We start from the raw sequence: 23,499 nt of genomic DNA on the forward strand, positions 1-23,499 counted from the left end.
AGTGCAAAAGCAATAGCAGTTGTATTTTAATAGGAAGCAGGAAAACAAACAAATACATATTTTATTACTTCTGGGCAAGTGTTCTTGTTGTTGAATCACAGAATTGTAGAGTTGGAAAGGATCCCCTAGGGTCATTTAGTCCTGCAATGCAGGAATCTTAGCTAAATCCTCTATGACATATAGCCATCCAACCTCTTCTTCAAAACCTCCCAAGGCCCCCAGTCACTGAGCTTGCGCGCTGCTCCGCGCTTTCTTCCTCCCTTCTCTGACGGAAAGCGGGGGTGGAGAGGAGATATGGGGAGGCAATGGGGCCGGACAAGTACAGAGTGGGCGGGGCTCTTTCTCTAGCTCCCTCCCCAACAAATCTGAAGCAGGCAGACTTCACAGCAGCAGCAGCAGCAGCAGGAGGCGAGCCGCGGTAGCTCACGCTACGCTCCCGTGCGCTTCGGCGGCCAGAAGTGAACTCCGTCTCGACTGTTTCCCACGGTGAACAAAGCAGGCAGTGAGAGCAGGAGACCACCGTGGTGGAGCGTGGTGCTGGTTTTCTTTGCATCACGCGCCTTCCCTTCTTGAGTGCCCTGCGATCCTGTGCAACGCCCCTCTACTCGGATGCAAGCCCCCTCGAACTCAATGGGACTTACTCCCAAGTAGGTGAGTCTGGATTTCTGCCATACTTTCACTTCCCTTTTCCCCACCACCCGGAAGAGAGGGGCTCCTTCAGCTTTTGTTTCTGTTGCTGGAACTGACGAAAACGTCAAGTTCCCTCAACATAACTTGTCAGATGTCAAAAACTTGAATCATAACTTGAACATGTCAAGTTCCTTGGACAGTGCAGCCCGGTACACGTGTACTCAAAAGTAAGTCTACTTGTTTCCAATACATACATAATTTTATTTGTACTTCACCTATCCACAGTTCAGACCATGATCAAGGCGGCTTACAACATTAAAAAATACATAACCACAACAGTAGTCGTAACAGTAGTGTACTCAAAAGTAGTCATAAACAATAAATGAAACATTAAAAAATACAAAACCAAACTGAACAATTTCCACATATATCACAACCAAATCTAAAATAAATATACAACAACAACAACAACAATGCTGTCCTTGAGGGACATCAAGGCTTCAAAGGAGTCACAGAATCATAGAACTGTTGAGTTGAAAGGAACCACAAGGGTCATCTAGTCCAACCCCCTGCAAGGCAGGAATCTTGTGCCCACGACTATGAGATTAAGAGTCTCATGCTCCATCCGAGTCAAATTTTCCCATCTCCTCTTTCTCATCCCCTAGGCACCCATACCAGGGTAGTGTGTATCCTGGTTGTCCAGGCCTGTTAACCCAGTCCTATAGGCAATGCACATCCATTTAGTCGCACATTTGCAAACAACAAAATAATATAATTTCTGAGTTAACATGCAAAGGATTGAATTGTTAATGAATTGAAAAAAACAAACAGTAATGGTTTCCAATTCCTTTATAACAATATAACTTACTGGGCCAGTCAGTCTATTTTAGCCTGACCCAATGCACAAAGTTGTGAGGACAAGGGGAAGGAACCATGTGCAGTACTGTCCTGAGCCCCTAGCAGGAAGTGTGTGATAAATAAACTGGTGTAGCCTAGTGGTGAGAATGTCACATTAAGTCTGGAGGGGTCTGGGTTCAAATCCCTACTTAAGGGAGCAATCCGTCCTTCCACATGTCAAATGGTTGGGTGGAAGTGTCACAGTTTGCATCCCTGCTGGCAGTAGCCAGCAAAAAGGGGGTGGGACTGGGGTCCACTGGATCCCCTTGCTGCTGTCACACAAAAGCATTGGGCCCAATGTGGGCCTGATAGTTGGGCCAAGTTCTACTGCCCCACCTTCCAACCCAGGCACCATGCATGGCAGGTCGATTCTAGGCTCTGCATGAGCTGTGAACTCACTGGGAGAGCTCTGGGCCTCAATTTCCAAAGGTAAAATGGGCATGAACAGTGCTTTGTAAGGATGACTGAAATGCACCACAGAAGCAATAACTGACATAGCTCGAAGGAGTCAAAGCTGAAATCATTTAACTATTTGGCATGAGATACAGGCTGTAAGATGTAAACAAGACAGTTTCACTTGATTCCTGTGGGACAATCTCAGTATTCGAGAATAGAACTGAGGGATACACACCAAATTTTACGATTAAAGGTAAATACTAGTAATCCTCCCTGCTCCCCAAAACCAATGTTAATTCCCCTTTAACTGTTAGGACGGGCCCTCAAATAGCAAGTCCCAGTTGGCATTGCCTAAGCTCTGGGTAACAAATCTTACGAATTCTGTATAATTTCCAATTCACATTCCTGTAGCTCAGAGCATGCAAAACAATTGTATTCCGATAGAATACAGTGACTGTTATTTCTGGAAAGGAAGAAATTCCCTCTCATGTTACAATAGCGGGAACTAATTAGGAAAGGATCAGCAAAATGAGAGCTAAATCAAGCTTCAGAATGGATGGCACAATTATTTCTCAAAAGGAAAGCTTTTATTAAGTAGAACTCAGTAATTGTGCTCGTAGCAACTGTAAAGAGCCTAACACTGCCCTCAACAGTCCAATTCAGTTCAAAGGGGGGAAAGTTGCTCTTAATATTATACATCGTCCATCTCAAGCTAGTTATAAAAATAAAATTGCATAATGTTGCAGGTGGTTCATATTTTTTCCTGAGGTCTCAAGTGCTGAACAATACACTCAATACCTTACTTAATCCTGTCCTAAATAACATGCAAGTTCTTAAGCGCGACACTGTTTGTTTGTATCCATAGGTGGCGCAAAATAATGCAACAAAGAAAAATCCATTGTTTATTGTGGCAGATTTCATTGCAAGCATAGAATTCAACAAGTTGTTTTTTGAAATTCTCTCTGTATTTTGCCCAATGAATCAAAGGGAGCCTTTTCAAGGTAGACAGAGAGGTTCCAAAGGAAACGATACGAATGGTAAATCACATAACACCTCTGGAAACCAGAACGTAGTGAACACTGGTAAAACACTGAGTCAATCCCATTGACTCAGTGTTTTAAAAAAACCCAAACCACCACCTAAGGAAGAGAGAAGAATTATAACATAAAATGCCACAAGATATTTTGTGTTCTTATATTGTGATTTTATGTTATAACTGCCCTGAGATCTGTGGGTATAGGGTGGCATAACAAATATATAAAATAAAACAAAACAAGAATAAAGACGACAACACAAAAGCAATTCATTTCAATCAGATTATTCCTAATCTCCTCTTCCAAGGACCCTTTGGCAGGAGCTGGTAGAGAAAGGGAGGCACTAAAATTTTCTGGTGTACACTGGGACAGGTTTGCCAATTGCATTGAAAGGAAAACCTATTATTATCTTTCACGTTTATTTGGAATGAGAGATCACTTAGGACAGGCATTGTACTGTTGTTGTTGTTGTTTAGTCGTTTAGTCGTGTCTGACTCTTTGTGACCCCATGGACCAGAGCATGCCAGGCACTCCTGTCTACCACTGCCTCCTGTAGTTTGGTCAGACTCATGTTTGTACCTTCGAGAACACTGTCCAACCATCTCGCCCTCTGTCGTCCCCTTCTCCTTGTGCCCCCCATCTTTCCCAGCATCAGGGTCTGTTCCAGGGAGTCTTCTCTTCTCATGAGGTGGCCAAAGTATTGGAGCCTCAGCTTCACGATCTGTCCTTCCAGTGAGCACTCAGGGCTGATTTTTTTCAGAATGGATAGGTTTGATCTTCTTGCAGTCCATGGGACTCTCAAGAGTCTCCTCCAGCACCATAATTCAAAAGTTGTGCTACTAACAAGATATAAATCTAAGAGTTACAGCTTAAAGTTGCAGCTCATGTTATAAATATGCCATAGATTTTATTAATGATCATTTGTTTTCTTGCTAGCATGTCTGAAGAATGCTATGGGAATAGAAAGGACACCCCTTCACACCTATGTATCAAAACTTCATTGTAATCAGAATATTTTTCTTCAAAACATGTGTCTGCTTGTGTGTGCATGCACATACATCTTCATGGTTCTCATCAACTAAAACAAATAGGAAATAAGAGTCCAAGGCATCCAGGAATTATAGCTGCTATAATTCATTTTGAACTACTTGATGTGATTTCATTAACATGCTGCTGCATTTCTCCTCCTACAGGCCTGTGGTCAATGTGGAATGATGAAAGTCACCAGTAAAAACATTTAAAGTATCTTTATGCACGATGGTAGATGAAAGAAGTTCAGTCACCAACCATTTCCTTAGTGCCTTCCTCCTTGCAATAATCTTCTGGAATAACATCCAATGTTCTGCGGGGAAAGGATTGATTATGGACTTTTCCAACAGATTTCTAGTTAAAGTACCTAAGAACCTTCCAGCACAAATGACAGTGTTGGATTTGTCATATAACAGTATCTCTGAACTCCAGATTTCAGATTTCAGTTCTTCTTCTAAGCTCCAGGTACTAATTCTTTCTCATAATCTCATTGGAAAGCTTAACTTCAGTGTCTTCCAGTACAATGAAGACTTAGAATATCTAGATCTATCCTATAACAACTTGCAAAGTCTTTCTTGTCATCCTGTTACAAGTCTCAGGCATCTAGATCTCTCTTACAATAACTATGTAGACATGCCCACATGCCCAGAATTTAGCAAAATGTTGAAGCTGGAATATCTTGGCCTCAGTGCTAGAAGAATTCAGAAATCGGATTTCAGTGTTCTTGCACATTTACAACTGGAAACTCTGTTCTTAGGCCTAGAAGACCTCTCTGAATATATCCATGGAAATCTTCCAGTGTTCAATACAAGGAGCCTTCAGATTATATTCCCACCAAACAATGATTATCAAGTATTGCCAGATCTAGAAATCAATGTAACAGAAAGTTTAGAGCTGTCAAATATCCAAGAAGCACAAGTCAATGACTTAAGAACTTTCCTGCTGAAACTTAACAAAAACTCAACATTACTAAACCTAACACTGAACAATATACAATGTGACTGGGAAGACTTCATTGAAATTCTTCAGACTGTATGGGAATCAACCATTGAATATTTTGTTATAGCCAATGCATCACAGTTGGAAGCTCCAAATTCAATAGAGTTTAAGTATACAAAAACTTCACTCAAAGCTTTGACAATTAAGCAGACTACATTGACTACGTTTCGTTCTGATGCAAAGTATCTGTTGCAATTGTTTTCGGAGATGAACCTTACAGCCTTGACCATTTCTGATGCAGGTTTGATACACATGCTTTGCCCTTCAAACCCCAGTCATTTTACTTACTTATGTTTTTCAAATAACAGTTTTACAGACACCGTTTTTCAAAATTGCAAGGACTTAATGTTCCTTGAAAAGCTCATTTTAAAAAGCAATCAGTTCAAAAAACTTGTCAGAGTAAGTTTAATGACCAGTTACATGGCATCTTTGAAATATTTGGATATGAGCCTGAATTTATTGCAATATGAAGACCATGAGAATAAGTGTGACTGGGGTAAAAATCTGGTTGAATTAGATTTGTCATTTAATAAGTTGTCTGAATCAGTCTTTCGATGTCTGCCAGTCAATATTCAAATGATTGATCTTCAAAACAACCAGATTTCAAGCATTTCCAAAGAGATTATAGAGCTGAATGCTTTAGAAGAAATAAATTTGGCATCCAATAAACTAGCTAGTCTGCCTGGATGTGGTCAGTTTAGAAATCTGAGGTTCCTGAATATAGAAATGAACTCTGTTGTCTCACCATCTTCTGAATTCTACCAGACGTGTCAAGGCATCAAAGAGCTAAAAGCAGGACACAATCCATTCACATGTACCTGTGAATTAAGACAGTTCATCAGTCTTCAAAAGCAAGGATCTATGGAGTTGGTTGGCTGGCCTGACGCTTATGTGTGCGAGTACCCAGACTACTTAAGGGGGACCCTTTTAAAGGACTTTCACGTCTCTGAAGTCGTTTGCAACGTGAGTCTTCTGATTACGATAGTTATAATTATTACCGTGGTCTTAGTAGCCACTGTTTCCTTCCTCTGCATCCGCTTTGACGTTCCGTGGTATTTGAAGATGATGTGGAAGTGGACTCAAGCAAAACACAGGATTCGGAAGAGTAATCCTGAAGACCTGCTCCCCAACATAGAGTTCCATGCTTTTATCTCCTATAGTGAACATGATTCTGAGTGGGTGAAAAACGTATTGATTCCAAACTTGGAGAAGGAGGATGGTTCCATACGGATCTGCCAGCACGAGAGGAACTTTGTTGCAGGCAAGAGCATTGTGGAGAATATCATAGACTGCATTGAGAAAAGTTACAAGTCGATCTTTGTGTTGTCTCCTTACTTTGTGCAGAGCGAATGGTGTCATTATGAGCTCTACTTTGCCCATCACAAGCTATTCAGTGAAAATGCTGACAGTTTAATCCTGATTGTGCTGGAACCAATCCCTGCATACATCATTCCTACCAGGTACCACAAACTGAAAGCTCTCATGGCCAAGAGAACATACTTGGAGTGGCCAAAGGAGAAAAGCAAGCATGGCCTTTTCTGGTCTAATCTTCGGGCAGCCATTTACATTAAACTGTCCAGCAACGAATAAGAGAGAGCATTTTCACTGATTTAAATTTATATTAAAATAATCATATGCAGATTTCATTATATCAGTAACGTTCATGTTGTATGGCATGGGTAGGCAAACTAAGGCCTGGGGGCCAGATGCGGCCCAATTGCCTTCTAAATCCAGCCCACGGCCGGTCCAGGAATCAGCGTGTTTTTCCATGAGTAGAATGTGCCCTTTTATTTAAAATGCATCTCTGGGTTATTTGTGGGGACTGCCTCGTGTTTTTACATGAATAGAATGTGTGCTTTTATTTAAAATACATCTCTTGGTTATTTGTGGGGCATAGGAATTCGTTCATTTCCCCCACCCCCCAATATAGTCTGGCCCCCCACAAGGTCTGAGGGACAGTGGACTGGCCCCTTGCTGAAAAAAAATTGCTAACCCCTGTTGTATGGTTGAATAATCATGTTAAGCTTCCAAACAATGAAGAAGTCGTTTAGAGTTGTAGCATTAAAGTCAGTTTTCATTGAGCTGAATTTATATAAAAATCAACAGATCTGCTGGTATAAGAGGAACTTTTGTGCACCCATGTATTGTTGAAAATATCAGAGACTGCTTTATGAATAGTCTTTGTGCTGTCTTCCAATTTTGTGCATTGTGAATGCCTATCAAAAAAGTACCGGTATTTACTGAAAACACTCATTTTGTTAGAACGTATCCCTATATATATAATTCCTGCCAGGTAGCACATACTAAAAGCTGACATTGCAAAGGGAGCCCACTTAAACCAAGCAAGGGAGAATAGGAAGCATAGAGTTTTATTCGTACATATTAAGACAGGAATTCATATTAAGCTTGCTGTATTTATGCTTTCATAGTTATTATACATATAATAACCTTAATATAGCCTAGCTGTAGGAAACCAGCTATTTTGAAAAATATGAAGGTGTCATATAATGGTCAGAGTATTCGTCTATCTACCCCAGTATTGTCTACTCTGACAGCCTTTGGCTCTCCAGGGTCCCAGGCAGATACTCTTTCCTATTATCCACTGCTTGATCCTTTTAGCTGGCAATGCCAGGGACTGATTCTGGGGCTTTCTGCAGGCAAAATATTTATTTATTTAATGCATTTCTATATTACTCTTCCATTAAAAATCTTCATACCATTTTACAATCACCAATAAAATCTAATCAATAAATAAAAGGCAGCACTAAAAACAACCACAGCAGGCTAAAAGCCTGGTAAACTTTAAGTCTTTACCCTTGCACTTAAACTCATTTGAGCTCACTTACGCATTCTCGAAGGAGAGACTCAGCTACCTTTTGGAAAATTATTGCAAAGGGATGGCAAGACTCCCCCTCCAAAGTGGAATACTCCATCCCTGTTGGGGCATGGGAGTCATACTTTCAAACCCTATACACAAAAAACACCTACAGGCTCAGTCCCTACCTCTTAAGTGATACCAGGGCTGAGTGGCCCCAGTGTCAACTGAAGAAGCCTGCAGGCTTATTCAGTCTCTTAAACCTGGCAAAGCTCTTGGCACAGACAATATTTCCCTTGAGCTCCTCAAGGCCAATGCTGAATGGTGGGCCCAGTGCTTGCTGCCATTTACCAGCATAGATCAATCGGCTACTATCCCAGAGGATTGGGGACTAGCAATCATCTTCCCAATATACAAGAAAGGGAGCAGGTTTGACCCTGCTAATTACAGACCAATTAGTCTCCTAAGCATTATTAGTAAACTCTGTGCTGCCCACTTATGTAATAAACCCGAGGATTGGATGTAGCGAGAATATGTCCTTTCAGAAGCACAAGCTGGTTTCAGGGCAAACCAATCACTTTAGACCAAGGCCTAGTACTCCAACATCTTGCGGAAAAATATACCTCAAGAAAAGAAGGATCCCTCTATGCAGCTTTCATCTGCCTTTGATTTAATATCACAAGATAGGCTTTGGGAAAAACTGAGTGCCTCAAACATAGACAGACATCTACTGCGTCTCATCCACAGCTTATACGAAAACATTCGGGCCCAGGTTGGGTGTGACCGACAGGGCCATTTATCTAAGGAAATACAAACCTACCATGCTGTTAAACAAAGCTGTGTCCTTGCTCCCATTTTATTCAACTTCTATATTTACTCCTTAGTAGGAAACATGGAGAAAGAAAATGCCCACCCCCCTAAATTGGCTGGTACGCCTTTCCCAGTTCTCTTGTACGCAGATGACACAGTTCTAATTTCCTTCTCCTGTTTGGGCCTAAGAAAACTTTTAAGATCTCTCACAGCCCATTGCAAAGCCGAACAATTAACAATCAGCTACACTAAATCCAAAGTCATGGTGTTCTCTAAAAAAAGAATGAGACACAAATGGAGAATCGATAATTGACCCATAGAACAGGTATCGTCTTTTAAATACCTGGGCATAACCTTTCAGGATATTACCAGCATTACCAGGTTAAAAATACTATTGCAAATGCCCAAAGATCTACCAAAGCCCTTATAAAGTATTTATATGGAAAAGGGGGCCAATATATTCAGACAGCCTCTCAGGTCTTTGTTACAAAAGTATTAACACAGCTGACATACAGCTCCCAGATTTGCAGCTTCCTAAATCTTGATCCCTTAGAATCCTTCCAAACTAAGTTTTATCACTGTGTGTTAGGGATCCCTTCTTGCATGTCTAACATAGCTGTCCGCTAGGAGGTTGGGCAAATCCCTGTCAGTGCTTGGATAGGGACCCTGAAGATCCATTATTGGTTAAAACTTTTTTCCCCCCTGTCGGGTTGGCACCTGTAACCCTATTGGATTCCTACCAATCCAAATGGAAAGCTACACTTCATGAAAAGCGAAGAGGCTTGAGGTTTTCCTCACAGGCCCTGATAGCTGTAGGTTATGAGAAAGCTAGAGCAATAATCCGCCAATGAATTTGGGATGTGGAACTGCAATGCCATGTGAGTGAGATGAATAAACACCCAGCAATAAAAGACAATGGGAGAGGGTTCACCTCAGCAATATATCTGTCCAAATTACAAATACCTAAATACAGACGGTCGTTTACCCTCGCCAGGTTCAACGTGCTGCCATCTGCCTTACTGCAGGACAGATTCAAGGGCAAACCATACGTGAAACGAGTCTTCCCCTGCGGCTTGATGGAGGTAGAAACTGTCTCTCATGTCTTGTTACGCTGCCGTTTCTCTGGGGATATATGCTCGGTATTTATCACCCCTGTTATACAAAAATCTCCAAATGGGTCCAAATTCAATGTCTAAAACTCCTGGTAGAGGACAAGGATCCAAAGATCACGATAAGGGTGGCCAAATTCTGTGCGACTGCCCTAAAACTTAGGGAACAAGCTGTACAGTGGATGCTCGGGTTGCGAACGTGATCCGTACGGGATGCACATTCGCAACCCGCAGCATTTGCAACCCACAGCGGTGCGTATGTGCACGTGCAGGTAGTGTTTCGGCGATTCTGCGCATGCACAAAGCACAATTTAGCGCTTCTGTGCATGCACGACTGCTGAAACCTGGAAGTAACCTGTTCCGGTACTTCCGAGTTTCGGAAGTCTGTAACCTGAAAAAACGCAACCTGAAGCGTCTGTAACCCGAGGTATGACTGTATTACCAGAATGATTAAGGTTTTAAATAACAATTTTAGGTTATATTTTAGTGATTAAGATTTAACTTATATATTTTTAACTGCTGCTATATCTGTATTGTCCCTGTTATACCCAATTGCAATTCAACGTATCCCTATCGTGCTTTATGATTTTCCCGATATTGTAAGTGAGTCAGAACTGGTCTGTGACCGTAATAATAAATTCATTCATTGATTCATTCACTTACGCATGTTCGTTGCCTTGTTTTATATTCTGAGATGTTGCAGTGTATAGTTCTGGTTGCCACATGACCTGGGGAAGAAAAATATTACCTGTACTTGGAAAAAGCAGTCATATGAGCATAGGTCTAGAAGCTGTTTTATACATTGCTGACCTATGAAAGTAATACACCCAAGCCTTATTTCCTACACCAAACCTTTCTTGAATGAGAGCCAGTGCATATTATTTTGTATAATTCCTATTTTGAATATAAGAATGTCAGAAAGTAGGGGGCAAGTAGTATAATTTATACAGTAGGTTGGGAAGCCAGACCAAAGAACCCAGGTCATAATCCTGTTTTCACTACCCTGTGAGATATAGTTCCTTGCTCAAGACCAGGGGTGTGGAACTTGCGGCTCTTTGGACATTGCTGGGCTCCAACTGCCTTTTGTTCCAGCCAGCATGACCAATGGTTAGGGACCAACAGGAGTTGTAGTCCACTTACATTCAGGGGATCACAAGTTGCCCATCTCTGTGGCATGGCTAAGTGGAGATTTTGACACTTCTCTTCCTGACCCGAACCCAACACTTTACTATACTGTATTTGGTTACTGAAATTTGTTTTTTAATAAGTCAGATTGGCTAGTAGTGATGATCCACACTTTACCATCCTGTATGTTTGTGGCATGTAGCCAGACTTTTGCAATGTACTCTGTGTTTTCCACTGTGTGATAAAAGCTTCTGTATTGGGGAGGGAGCTTTCAGCCCCTTTCATCTATATGACTTTACATTTTGGACATCCATTTCTGAAGTACACACTAGGAATCATATTATTGAAGTCAGTGGGTTTACTTCCAGGTAAATGGCTTATAAATGTTTGTAGGGCTCAGTGGCGTAGCGTGGGGGGTGCCAGGGGTGCCGGCCGCACCGGGCGCAACATTTGACGGGGGCGCGGAAGAGACTCGAGTGCTAAAATCCACGGGTTAGGGGGTTGGCCGGCCCTCCTCGAGGAAGCAGGAACCCCACTGTCCTCGGACCTCCTCCGAAGGCTGGCGGTGGGGCGGAGAGACCTCCTCCCGCCGCCAGCCTTCGGAAGGCTGCTCCGAAGCCTGGCGGTGGGACGGAGAGACCTCCTCCCCGCGCCAGCCTTCGGAAGGCTGTCCTGAAGACTTGTGGTGGGAGCAGTGGCGTAGCGTGGGGGGTGCAGGGGGGCCTGCTGCACCTGGCGCAACATCTGGGGGGGGCGCGGAAGAGACTCGAGTGCTAAAATCCACGGGTTAGGGGGCGCAAATTACTTGCCTTGCCCCGGGTTAGGGGGCGCAAATTACATGCCTTGCCCCGGGTGCTGAGAACCCACGCTACGCCACAGGTAGGGCTGCCTGCCAGTAAAATAATGTTTAGCTGATTAGTCATAGGAGTAATAGAAGGAAGAATGAAATAATAATACTATTTTATTAAGACTTCGAAACACTTCCCATGCTTAAGAACTGCTGCCTGAATTCCCCCTCTTCTTTCTGCCAGTGGCTTCTCCTTTTGTGTCTTATTGGGTTATGGTTAAAGAAGAGAGCTTAACCATGATCTCAGGTTTGGATCATTAACTTCTCATTGCTTTCAATTAGAAAAATGTAAGCAAGTATGTTCACTCGGATGTAAGCTCCTTACTGTCCTGGGAACTAGTTTGGTATGGGAATTGAAATTGTAGTTCTTTGAGGAGTAAACAACACTTCTCCCAGGGTTTTTTTTGGGGGGGTGTGTGTGCTTTAAATGTGTCGTATTTACATGTTTAGGCTTGCAGCCATGACTGTGATTAAATATTCCTATATAGGGGGTCCAAGTTGGTGTGTACAGTATATAGTTTGTTTAGCCAAAGCGGAATTACAAATTCGTATTTATTACTGTGAGGTCCACAAATAAGCAGCAGCACTCCACTCAGCAGCTTAGGATGGTTTTTTGCTCTCCATAAAATCACCAGGCAACCCTGTATCGGGAGATTTTTAATGTCTTATATTTTACCATTTTTTATGTGCTGGGGGAAACCCAGCCGAATGGGCGGGGTATAAATAAAATATTACTATTATTATTAGACAAAATAAATTTGAGTGCAGCTGTTGCTGTTTTGGATTTTATTGCGGTAAATTTTTTTGGACTGGCATTTTTTGCCTTTCTTTGTTTGCCTTGCACACAATTATCACCACTTATCCAGAGAACCAAGCCCCTACCTACTTGCTTTTCAGGTTTCTTTGGGTTTCGTAACTGGGATCACCATGAACACGAAGCGCATCATGGGCAGGAACAAACATACTTTCAACAGCCCAAAACCAAACCAGGGACTGAGGTGCTTTTGCTTCAAAGAGCACTTCCTCTAAAAGCTAAAAAACACACCCCGTAACTTATTCCTTGTAACTGAAGTGGGGGAAACCCGTATTTCACATCCCCGTGACGATGACCCGTGGGGGGCAAGTGGGCAGAGTTCATTTGGTCCGCCCTCCCCTCAAGTCGACCGAGGGGAGGCCGCTAAAACGGGTTCTCTTCCTGTGGGGAAATCTGTTGCCACCGCCTGCGGCTTCGCTTGTCCTTCTTTAGCCCCGAGAGGCCCCTTACGCGACCAGCGACTTTGCCGCCAAGCAGGTAAACGGTTTAAAAAAGGCGGGAAAGGAGCCGGCGCTTCGGGTCGCGCGCACAGTTTCAAGCCGCCTTTTGGGTTTTTTCCCCCCTTCGCCCCTGTCTCTTAAAAAAAATGGCGCCTAAAAAAAACCAAACCAACTTTCTCCGTCGTTTGGGACTTGGGCAACTCTCCAGGGGCGCGAGTTCTTCTCCGTCTCTCCGCTTGCTTTTCTTAGGGGATTGCAAGCTTACTCGAAAGAAAGAAAGAAAGAAAGAAAGAAAGAAAGAAAGAAAGAAAGAAAGAAAGAAAGAAAGAAAAGTGCAAGGGCATTTTCGTCTCAAAAAAATGTCCGCTATGTCACGCACTTGCTTCTCCCTTTGCAACTGAAGGGACTTTGCAGGGCTGGATCCTGCAAAGCGATTTCGGGGAGATCTGGGTTTCAGATCCTCTCATGCAGCTCTGAAAAACAACATGAAGGGTTGAGGTTTGGCAGGTGGAGGAATGGAAAAAGGGGAAGGCAGGAATCTCTCTCACTTTTGATCTTTGTGCAGAAGAGGGCATTATAACAGGTGCTGCTTATCCTGCAGGGGCAAATATATATACTCTCTCGTGTGTGTGTGTGTGTGTGTGTGTGTGATGCAACGTCCGCCATTGCCAGAAAAGCCAAGTCTTGCTCAGTAGCATGTGTGTGTGTTGATGTTTTTAAATCCCATTGTGTAATGATGGTGGGCTGGATCCTTGCACATGTCGTCTAACATTAAAAGAAAAACAGAACTAAAACCAGCAGTTTTAAAACATGCACCATCAGGTTACATGTTGAAACTATCATTTTGGGTAAAGAGGAAGTCTTGACAGTGGCATAGATTTCCTGTAAATTACGCCAAGTTAATGTTTATTTTTAGCTTGTGACCAAGTTGTAACTTAAGTTCCTCATTCCTTTTCTTTTAGTTGAGTTTGTGATCTCCTCTGAACATACTATAGTTTTCTCCCACTGTTAATTCATTTTGTTGTTGTTGTTGTCTACCTTTTACTGCAAAGGCTGACAAATTTGATTGTGTTAAAAGTGGGGCGGAGAATCTTCTGCCCCATCTTTAAGGCAACAGCATTCTTCCTCTTAAGACACTCTGTTTATAAACACGCTCTTTCCTGCTGCTGAAAGGCATAAGGTAGGTGTTATGATTTTAAAACATGTAACATGAGAAAGTTTTGAATACTTTTTGCCAAGAGAGTACTCTTCACTTAACTTTTATTGCGAATGGTGAATGGGTCCAAAGTTTTTTTAGGAGATCGCTTTCGTGGGGGGGTGGGGCAGAACCTCACTTAATTGAGTACTTTCAATGCTTTTCAGTAATTTTTGTGGATCTAGGGGGACCAGTTGCCCGCACGTGGCTACACCCATGACTGGGTCCAATATTGTGAAAACACAGCATCTGCTTTTCTGTCCTTTTGGCTGAACTTGGTATCTAGCCATAAGCATGGCTTTGGTAGCCCCTGACTGCTGAACAGTTATAAAGCCTTAGGGTGTGTGCTGGCTGAAGACATGGCTGCTTAAACTTTCTCTTACCCGCTGTTTTCCCCCTGCAAGATCCCTCTCATCCAGCTAAGATTCCTGGACGTGCATTTTCTGTATCCCATGAAAAGTGAGGAGGGGCTTGCAGAGAAAGCATCCAAGATGGCTGTTCTTCAGAACCCATTCCCCACCCCTAAACCAACCCTCATTCTCCCTTTGCTGCTTTAACAGACATCTGTTTAACAGTGTTGGTTAAATATAGTCACTTATTCTATCTAATACCACTTCTTGGCAAAGGGTTTTGGAAAGATTATCTTGTGAACCTTCCTGAGACCTGTGGGTATATGGTGGTATACAAATTTTAATAATAATAATATTATATCAACTATAAGGATTTTGTGGCCTTCCATATGTTAGATTCAAAAGTCCTATCAATGCCAGCTAGATGGCTAGTGGTGTGGGAGGATGAGTTGTACTCCCAGCAGCATCTGGGAGCTGTAGATACTGCAGGTATGTATGGTACAGGATGCTTTAGCTGAGATACTACATTGCAGAGGTTTGGAATAGATGACCCTTGGTGTCCCTTCCAATGCTACAGTTCTGTGATTCTATAATTGTATATTGCCACAACATCTCATTTGGCCCCAGGTGAGAAAGAAATGGGGATAACAAGCAATTCACAAGAAATCAGTGGTGGTGGAGACCCAAAATATGCAAATATATATATATCCACGTAACTGAATTCCTTTCAGATTCACAGTGGTTCATCCTTTTTCAAACTTCCAGAGAGATGTCTCACTAACTCCTGGATCTGTGTAAGGCTTTCTGTATCTTAAACTGCAAAAAACACATATGGCCATCATGAAATCTCTTCATAACTATATTTTAAATTGTCATTTGATTCTGCTTTTCTGCTAAATTATGAAGTGTCTTCTATTGCCGTAATAAGAATGAATATTGGGAGAGCTAATGTTTTCATTAGAGTACTTAATATTTTAATGTGAACTCTTTTTGCAGGAGTTTGAGGCTAATACAGAGTACAAGAACACCAAGCACATTTTGAAGATCTTTATATGCCATGGCAGAAATGAACGGTCCAGACAGGAATGGTTTCCTTTGTATTTGCATCTTTACAATAACTTTCTGGAACAATACCTATACCTCTGCAGAAAATGGATTTAAAGCAAACTACTCAAAGAGTGGCTTAGATGCTATTCCTAAGAATCTTCCAGCACAAATGACAGACTTGGATTTGTCATACAACAGTATCTCTGAACCTCAGATTTCTGATTTTAGTTCTCATTCCAAACTCAGGGTACTAAATCTTTCTCATAACCTGATTAGAGAGCTTGACTTCAGTATTTTCCAATACAATAAAGACTTAGAACTTCTGGATCTATCCCACAACAAACTGCAGACTCTTTCTTGCATTCCTGTTACAAGTCTCAGGCATCTAGATCTCTCTTACAATAACTTCATGGACATGCCCACCTGCCAGGCATTTGGCAAAATGGTGAAGCTGGAATATCTTGGCCTCAGCGCTAGAAGAATACAGAAATCAGATTTCAGAGTTCTTGCTAATTTACAACTGGATACTCTCTTCTTGGGCTTAGAACACCTCACTGAATCTGTCCCTGGAAGTCTTCCAGCATTTAACACAAAGAAGCTTCGGATTGCACTCCCTGAAAATTCAGAATTTGTGTCTCTAGAACTCAATGTTACTGAAAGCTTAGAACTTTCAAATATCCAAGGTAAGCAAGTCAGTGACTTGATAACATTGTTGTCACAACCCAGCAAAAATGGGAAATTGCTAAACTTAACATTGAATAATATACAACTATCCTGGCTAAGCCTCACAGCTATTCTTCAGAAGGTGTGGGAATCCTCCATTGAATATTTCAACATCTACTATGTGAACATTTTAATATTTGAAGACACAAGTCAGTCTCTCAATTACGTTGATACCTCACTAAAAGCATTGACAATTAAACATGCTGTTGCAGTTTCAGAGATGTTTAACCAGGAGGATGTATACAGAACATTTTCAGAAATGAATATTGCATCATTGACAATTTCTCATTCGGGGATACTAATCATGTTTTGTCCTTTAAAACCCAGTGATTTTACTTATTTAAGTTTTTCACATAATTCATTGACAGACAAAATTTTTGAAAATTGCAAGAACTTAGCCCTCCTAGAAACACTCATTTTACAAAACAATCAACTTAAACAACTTGCCAAAATGAGTTTAATGACAAGTCGCATGAACTCACTGAAACACTTGGACTTGAGTCAGAATTTGTTGCAATACGAAGATAACATGAATGACTGCCACTGGGGTAAAAATATGATTAAATTGAATTTGGCATCTAATCAATTGTCGGAGTCAGTATTTAGATGTTTACCAGCAAATATTCAAATTCTTCATCTTCAAAACAATCCCATTTCAAGCATTCCCAAAGAGATTACTGAGCTGACGGCTTTAGAAGAAATAAATTTGGCATCCAATAAACTAGCTAGTCTGCCTGGATGTGGTCAGTTTAGAAATCTGAGGTTCCTGAATATAGAAATGAACTCTGTTGTCTCACCATCTTCTGAATTCTATCAGACATGTCAAGGCATCAAACAGCTAAAAGCAGGACACAATCCATTCACATGTACCTGTGAATTAAGACAGTTCATCAATCTTCAAAAGCAAGGATCTATGGAGTTGGTTGGCTGGCCTGACGCTTATGTGTGCGAGTACCCAGACTACTTAAGGGGGACCCTTTTAAAGGACTTTCACGTCTCTGAAGTCGTTTGCAACGTGAGTCTTCTGATTACGATAGTTATAATTATTACCGTGGTCTTAGTAGCCACTGTTTCCTTCCTCTGCATCCGCTTTGACGTTCCATGGTATTTGAAAATGATGTGGAAGTGGACTCGAGCAAAACACAGGATTCGGAAGAGTAATCCTGAAGACCTGCTCCCCAACATAGAGTTCCATGCTTTTATCTCCTATAGTGAACATGATTCTGAGTGGGTGAAAAACGTATTGATTCCAAACTTGGAGAAGGAGGATGGTTCCATACGGATCTGCCAGCACGAGAGGAACTTTGTTGCAGGCAAGAGCATTGTGGAGAATATCATAGACTGCATTGAGAAAAGTTACAAGTCGATCTTTGTGTTGTCTCCTTACTTTGTGCAGAGCGAATGGTGTCATTATGAGCTCTACTTTGCCCATCACAAGTTATTCAGTGAAAATGCTGACAGTTTAATCCTGATTGTGCTGGAATCAATCCCTGCATACATCATTCCTGCCAGGTACCATAAACTGAAAGCTCTCATGGCCAAGAGAACGTACTTGGAGTGGCCAAAGGAGAAAAGCAAGCATGGACTTTTCTGGTCTAATCTTCGGGCAGCCATTTACGTTAAACTGTCCAGCAACGAAGAAGAGAGAGCATTTTCACTGAGTTAAATTTATATTAAAATAATCATATGGTGATTTCATTATATCAGTAACGTTCATGTTGTATGGCTGAATATTGTATATGAGACTTTCAGTGTAAATGGCTCAGAATTACAATACGTATTTTTTGAATTCAGGGAAAGTTTGATGAAGCTGGAAGACTGGTAAGATAACTGGAAAACAAGCTATGTTGCTGTAATGCTGTACTATAATATTTCTGGAGAAAGGACAAGTATAATTTTGCTATATACAAGTGCAGGGAAAAAAAATACATTAGGAAAAGAAACAGATTGACTGCATTGATCCTGTTCCAAGCCCTGAATTCCTGAACCAAAGGATTCAAAATTAAGTCATTAGATGAAGAATCAGTATCAACCTTGCAATGTAAGACTTCCTGCTTCTTGTAAGCCTCCTTGACATTCATTTGATTGAAAGGCAGCATGGTATAATTTTTTATAATAATGAATTAAATGCTGTATTCTGCTTAGGCAATCCACCTGAGGATATTATTATATTCTCAATACAATTTAATTAAGCACGAGAATAATACATAGTGCACACCTAAGAGGGGTTGGGCACATCTGGGACATCTGTAGAGCATGAGACTCTTAATCTCAGGGTCATGGGTTTGAACCCCACATTGGGCAAAAGATTCCTGCATTGCAGGGCTTTGGACTGGATGACACTCATGGTCCCTTCCAACTCTTCAATTTTATGACTCTGCCCTCTTTATAATAATACATTGAGTCTTTTAATGGAAGGTTGGTGCCATCTAGTGGTGTGCAATATACATGTTGGTAAAATAGAGGGCCTAGAATAGATGCTAAGAAATGAGAAAAGCTAATTTAACTTAAAATTTAATAGGGGGCATATGTGCAAAACAATTGTGGGTTTAGAAAGGGATAAATATGGGAAGGCCCACTTATAAGGAAGGTATAGCGTGATACCAAATCCCCCATCAAAAGCATTGTTGGCTCTTGGCATAAGTAGATGATGAATACATGGAAAGTTATCAGGGGATAAGTGAATACGTCGGCTTTGGTTTCTCTCAGCTTATCCTACTTCCAGTCTTAAGATCAGATCTCTACCAAAATGTCCTCATGCAAACTCACCTGCATTTTAGTGTGTTCTCATATATACATTTTCATATGCAATTTCACCTTACATACTTTTTTTTTTTTAACAAAGCAGTGTCCCCTAAAATAATGGCTTTTGTTTGTTTTTTAAACTATTATATGCATTTATACCCACACTTTCCCCTTGTACATGCATTTTTTTACACATTGCTTGGCTGAAGAAATGTGAATCCTGAAGGGTGGCTGTGTTCTGGTTCACACTTTGTTTTGGAAACTAAATTAGGCACATTGACCTTTAAATGCAAAGTGCACCAAATTTCTCCCTCATCCGTAGATGTTACACCTAACATAGCACCTAAACTGCACATGATGCTCAAAAGTTACAACTTAGGTACAATCCTCCACTTATATTAGATCTCATTTCCCAACTAATCTAGTTTTTCTCTGGAGGGTAGGGCTCGAACCAATGGCTTCAAGTTACAGTGGTACCTTGGATTACATACGCTTCAGGTTACATACGCTTCAGGTTACACACTCCGCTAACCTAGAAATAGTGCTTCAGGTTAAGAACTTTGCTTCAGGATAAGAACAGAAATCGGGCTCCGGCGGCGCGGTGGCAGCAGGAGGCCCCATTAGCTAAAGTGGTGCTTCAGGTTAAGTACGGACCTCCGGAACGAATTAAGTACTTAACCCGAGGTACCACTGTACAAGAAAAGAGATTCTGACTAAACATCAGAAAAAACTATCTGACAATAAGAGTTGTTGGACAACGCAACGGTCTTCCTTGAGACGTTGCGGACCCTCTTGAGAGCTTTTAAGCAGAGATTGGGTGGCCATCTGTCGTGGATGATTTAGCTGAGATTCCTGCATTGAAGAGGGCTGGACTAGATGACCCTAGGGGTCCCTTCCAACTCTATGATTCTGAATATACATGCACTCTAGTTTGAAAAGCAGTAGGTGACATGCCCAAGGATTAAGGCTTTCTGGGAAATGATCTATAATGAAATGAAAAAGGTATTTAAATACACTTTCTTGAAGAAACCAGAGGCCTTTCTTCTAGGCATTGTCGGCCAATTGGTGTCAAAGAAGGATAAAACTTTTTTATGTATGCTACAACAGCAGCAAGAATACTTATTGCAAAGTATTGGAAGACACAAGATTTACCCACTCTGGAAGAATGGCAGATGAAGATGATGGAACTGGCAGAAATGACTGGCAGAATCCGAGACCAGGGAGAAGAAATGGTGGAAGAAGACTGGAAGAAATTTAAAGATTATCTACAGAAATACTGTAAAATTAATGAATGTTAAAATGATGTTGGACTGAAAATAAGTGGTTTTGGTATCAAGGCTAATAAGAATATGTAAATATAGTTATTTGGATGAAAATATATAGTTATAATAGGTTAAGATTATAGAGTAAAGATAAATGAAAGAGGGTAAGGATTTGCTGAAAGGACTTTGTAAACGGGAATACAAAAGGGGAGGTGTGAGGAGGTCAAGGAAATAAGCAAATGAACTTAAAGATATTGAAAAATGGATTATTTCTTTTTAAGATATTGTTCTTTCTTTTCTCTCTTTTTATTTTTTTCATCTACGGGTTTTTTTAGGTCTTTTTTTTGGTAATTTTCTTGTTAGCTGTTGTTCTTTTTTCTTTTTTGTAGGTTTTGTGTAAAATATTAATAAATATTTTATAAAAATAAATAAATGAAAAGCAGTAGGTGGCAATAAAGGCTTGGTAGAATCTCAGGAAAGCTAAACAGTCACAACTGAAGCCATTCCAGGAGCTGGTTATGTAAACAAAATGCATTCCTCAGAATAAAAGGCATGAATATGTCTGACCGGGCTTTATTTCTCAGTCCACTCCCACAATTTCTGTTCGGAGTTGGTGTTTCAGAGTCAGTCACAAGCAGTTGCTGTGTCTGTATCACCGCTTTTGTTGACAGAATCAGTACAGTTTGTTCTTCATTATTTAACTCGTAGGATTCTGGTAGGAATTATTCATAGGACTAAATAGACATAGGGCTAATTAATCAGATTTCTTGATTGAAAACCTGCTCTTAAACTAGGTCATCATCCACATGCAACCATTTTTTGAAAGGAAAAAACCTTTGGATTTAATATTTACACACTCCCTTGTGGCCTTATATAACCTTGCTGGGCACACAGTCTAAACAACATTCTTCACTGTTAGAATTAAGGCGATTTTAGTGAGTAGCACAAATAATAGATTATTATTGGGTGAAGTTGCATAACTCTTATTAAAGGAGACCAACTATGAATTTACAGGCTTGAGAGTTGACATTTAAAGTCAGGTTTCAATGGGCCATGTTTTAAGCCAGCTACTATCTGCTAACGTTATGAAAGCACAGAAGTGGCTTTGAAGATGCCTACAGGAAATAACCTTTGGGACACTAATCCCTATATATCCATGTCTAACGTACGTCAGGAATTATTGAGCATCACCACTGCTAACATCACATTTACGCCAGAGTTGTTTTACTCTTGTTATTCATATGACCAAACAATGATGTTGTGTTGTATGCAAGACAAAAGAAAAACCAGTCTTTCTATGCCACCTGGTGGACTTTTATTGCACATGCTTTCAACAATGATATGCAAAAATTGTATCAGGGATATTTGGAAACTTGGTACATTGGAAAAGGCTTTGGAACTTTTATTGATCAATATATAATTTTGTATGATTTGGTGAGTTGTATCTTTTTTTTACTCTTCTGGTATGGCTTGGTGTGTTATTTTTTGTTGGATAAATAAACTTGAAATGTGTAATAAATTCCTTTATGTCTTGTCTCCCAGTATGGGTTAAGATGGCTGTGCAATAAGGGCAAGAAGGGGGATCCCATTCTCTTGGGAGTTCCACTTTGCCTTAGCCAGTAAAGATTTCTGGCACAAATTATGTCTGTAGTTGGAACTTTTGCAAAGAGAGAGAGAGAGCTGAAGGATTTTTCAGGGGAGGAATCTTTGCAAAACTGGTAGCCTGTTGTTTAATTGTATTAAAACTTTTTTTTTAATAAAAAAACCCTGTTAGGAAATTTTAAAACAAGTACCTGATGCTCATCACTCCCTGCAGTACATTTACATTCTTTGTTCAGATGACTGGAGCTGATTTGCTTCTTACTAAACTTGGTAGAGTCAGGGCTGGTCCAAGAGATTTTGGTGCCTGAGGCAAGCCACAAAATGCGCCTCCCCCACTTCCCACCAGGGAAGAATGGGTGACTGAAGATTTACACCAGGAACAAAAGGGTGGGGAATAAAGATCCACATCAGGATTTGCTGTCCCTGTGGATCCTGCTACCTGAGGTGGTCCTCACCTTGTCTCATTGGTGGGCGAGCGTACTGCCTACGTGCTTTTCTTACTATCTAAACAAAGGAGGAGATGCGGGTGGCGCTGTGGTCTAAACCACTGAGCCTCTTGGGCTTGCCAATCAGGAGGTTGGCAGTTCAAATCCCCGCGAGAGGGTGAGCTCCTGTTGCTCAGTCCCAGCTCCTGCCAACCTAGCAGTTCGAGAGCACCTCCAAAAAGTAGATAAATAGGTACTGCTCCAGCGGGAAGGTAAACGGCGTTTCCGTACGCTGCCCTGGTTTTGGTGTTCCGTTGCGCCAGAAGTGGCTTAGTCATGCTGGCCACGTGACCCGGAAAAACTGTCTGCGGACAAACGTCGGCTCCCTTGGCCTGTAAAGCAAGATGAGCGCTGCAACCCCAGAGTCGTCTGCGACTGGACTTAACTGTCAGGGGTCCTTTACCTTTACCTTAAACAAATAAAGAGGATAGTGAATAACTGGGAGGTGAGAAGCTGACTATTCAGGCAAGGTACCTGGCATAGACCTGAAGGTGGCAGACCCCCAACCTCACTATTTTCCTGAAAATACAGGATGCCCAAGTGCCGCAATGTCCAAGAACCAAAAAACCGGGTCAAACCGACCCTTTGAATCAATGAAAGGTTCTTCAGGTAAAATCTTACAAGACCTTTCCTCTGCTGAACACTTCATAATGACTATCCATCTATTAAATATTTACTTCATAGGTGTTTTTCACTTGGGTAGAAACCAAGCAGGAAGCTAGAAGGGGCAAGTTCCTTCTTTAACATCCATAAGAAATTCAGCACTCGGTTCCTCCTCTGCCAGCTCCCAGCAGGCTAGTATTTCATTATTATTATTATTTTATTTTGCAGGCTAGTAACTCCTGGGGACGTACAAGGCCAATTTAATGGGGTAACTTGTGAATGAAAGCAGGAAATATGAGGAAGTGATGCAAAGATGGGTATCTTTTGTTGTATACGGGAATTAACGCGAGGGCAATCAAGCAGAGAAACATTCACATTTGGTCAAATGCACTTTAAATAATCCAACTTCACTTGTGCATAAAATAATTTTGAAAAATAACAACAGTTTGTATGTGTGACTAGTTGCGCCAGAATAGAAATGCAAAGCCGAATGTGTATTTTATTGATAGTAACGCAGCACAGATTTCAGGTCCATGATTCCT

At 41.2% G+C, this 23,499-nt stretch overlaps 3 protein-coding genes and 1 long non-coding RNA gene across 9 annotated transcripts in view; 2 read left to right on the forward strand and 2 right to left on the reverse strand.

Moving 5' to 3' along the window:
* FAM114A1 (family with sequence similarity 114 member A1) overlaps positions 1-13,522 on the reverse strand; it is a gene marked incomplete at its 5' end in the record, with an annotated part of 50,381 nt that extends 36,859 nt beyond the window's left edge. Inside the window, 2 exons of one of the 3 annotated variants that reach the window (XM_083459963.1) lie at positions 10,383-10,447; positions 13,325-13,522. In XM_083459963.1, the coding sequence (XP_083316089.1) occupies positions 10,383-10,447; positions 13,325-13,520 (261 nt within the window). Of the gene's footprint in view, positions 1-10,382; positions 10,448-12,577; positions 12,700-13,324 lie in introns of those variants that run through there. The other 2 variants (XM_083459962.1, XM_083459966.1) reach the window with 2 other exon arrangements.
* LOC310686438 overlaps positions 1-23,499 on the reverse strand; it is a 425,293-nt gene that overhangs the window by 335,207 nt on the left and 66,587 nt on the right. The gene's annotated exons all lie outside the window — the stretch shown is intronic.
* Positions 110-10,371, forward strand: LOC310686296 (toll-like receptor 6). 2 transcript variants are annotated; one of them, XR_014515825.1, is made up of 3 exons: positions 110-651; positions 4,151-9,897; positions 10,165-10,371. XR_014515825.1 is itself a non-coding variant. In XM_083459882.1 (2 exons), exon 2 carries the CDS (start codon positions 4,215-4,217, stop codon positions 6,573-6,575), a length of 2,361 nt encoding a protein of 786 aa, XP_083316008.1. In that variant the 5' UTR covers positions 110-651; positions 4,151-4,214; the 3' UTR covers positions 6,576-10,371. The 2 variants fall into 2 exon arrangements, 1 of the variants encoding a protein (XP_083316008.1); XM_083459882.1 differs by having other exon boundaries at positions 4,151-10,371.
* On the forward strand, positions 12,864-21,801 carry LOC310686295 (toll-like receptor 6). Of its 3 annotated transcripts, none has more exons than XM_083459880.1 (3): positions 12,864-12,982; positions 15,487-19,950; positions 20,714-21,801. In XM_083459880.1, the coding sequence occupies exon 2, from the start codon at positions 15,548-15,550 to the stop codon at positions 17,924-17,926; it is 2,379 nt and encodes a 792-aa protein (XP_083316006.1). In that variant the 5' UTR covers positions 12,864-12,982; positions 15,487-15,547; the 3' UTR covers positions 17,927-19,950; positions 20,714-21,801. The 3 variants fall into 3 exon arrangements, with proteins under 3 accessions (XP_083316006.1, XP_083316005.1, XP_083316007.1); XM_083459879.1 differs by lacking the exon at positions 12,864-12,982 and adding an exon at positions 13,787-14,125; XM_083459881.1 differs by lacking the exon at positions 12,864-12,982 and adding an exon at positions 14,210-14,979.

The sequence above is a fragment of the Podarcis liolepis genome (assembly GCF_965112155.1).
Source record: "Podarcis liolepis genome assembly, chromosome: 9".
Lineage (NCBI taxonomy): Eukaryota > Metazoa > Chordata > Lepidosauria > Squamata > Lacertidae > Podarcis > Podarcis liolepis.

Excerpts from the sequence above, each read along its gene's own strand:
- LOC310686296 (XM_083459882.1), top strand. The coding sequence starts at position 4,215 with ATGGTAGATGAAAGAAGTTCAGTCACCAACCATTTCCTTAGTGCCTTC.
- LOC310686295 (XM_083459880.1), top strand. The coding sequence starts at position 15,548 with ATGGCAGAAATGAACGGTCCAGACAGGAATGGTTTCCTTTGTATTTGC.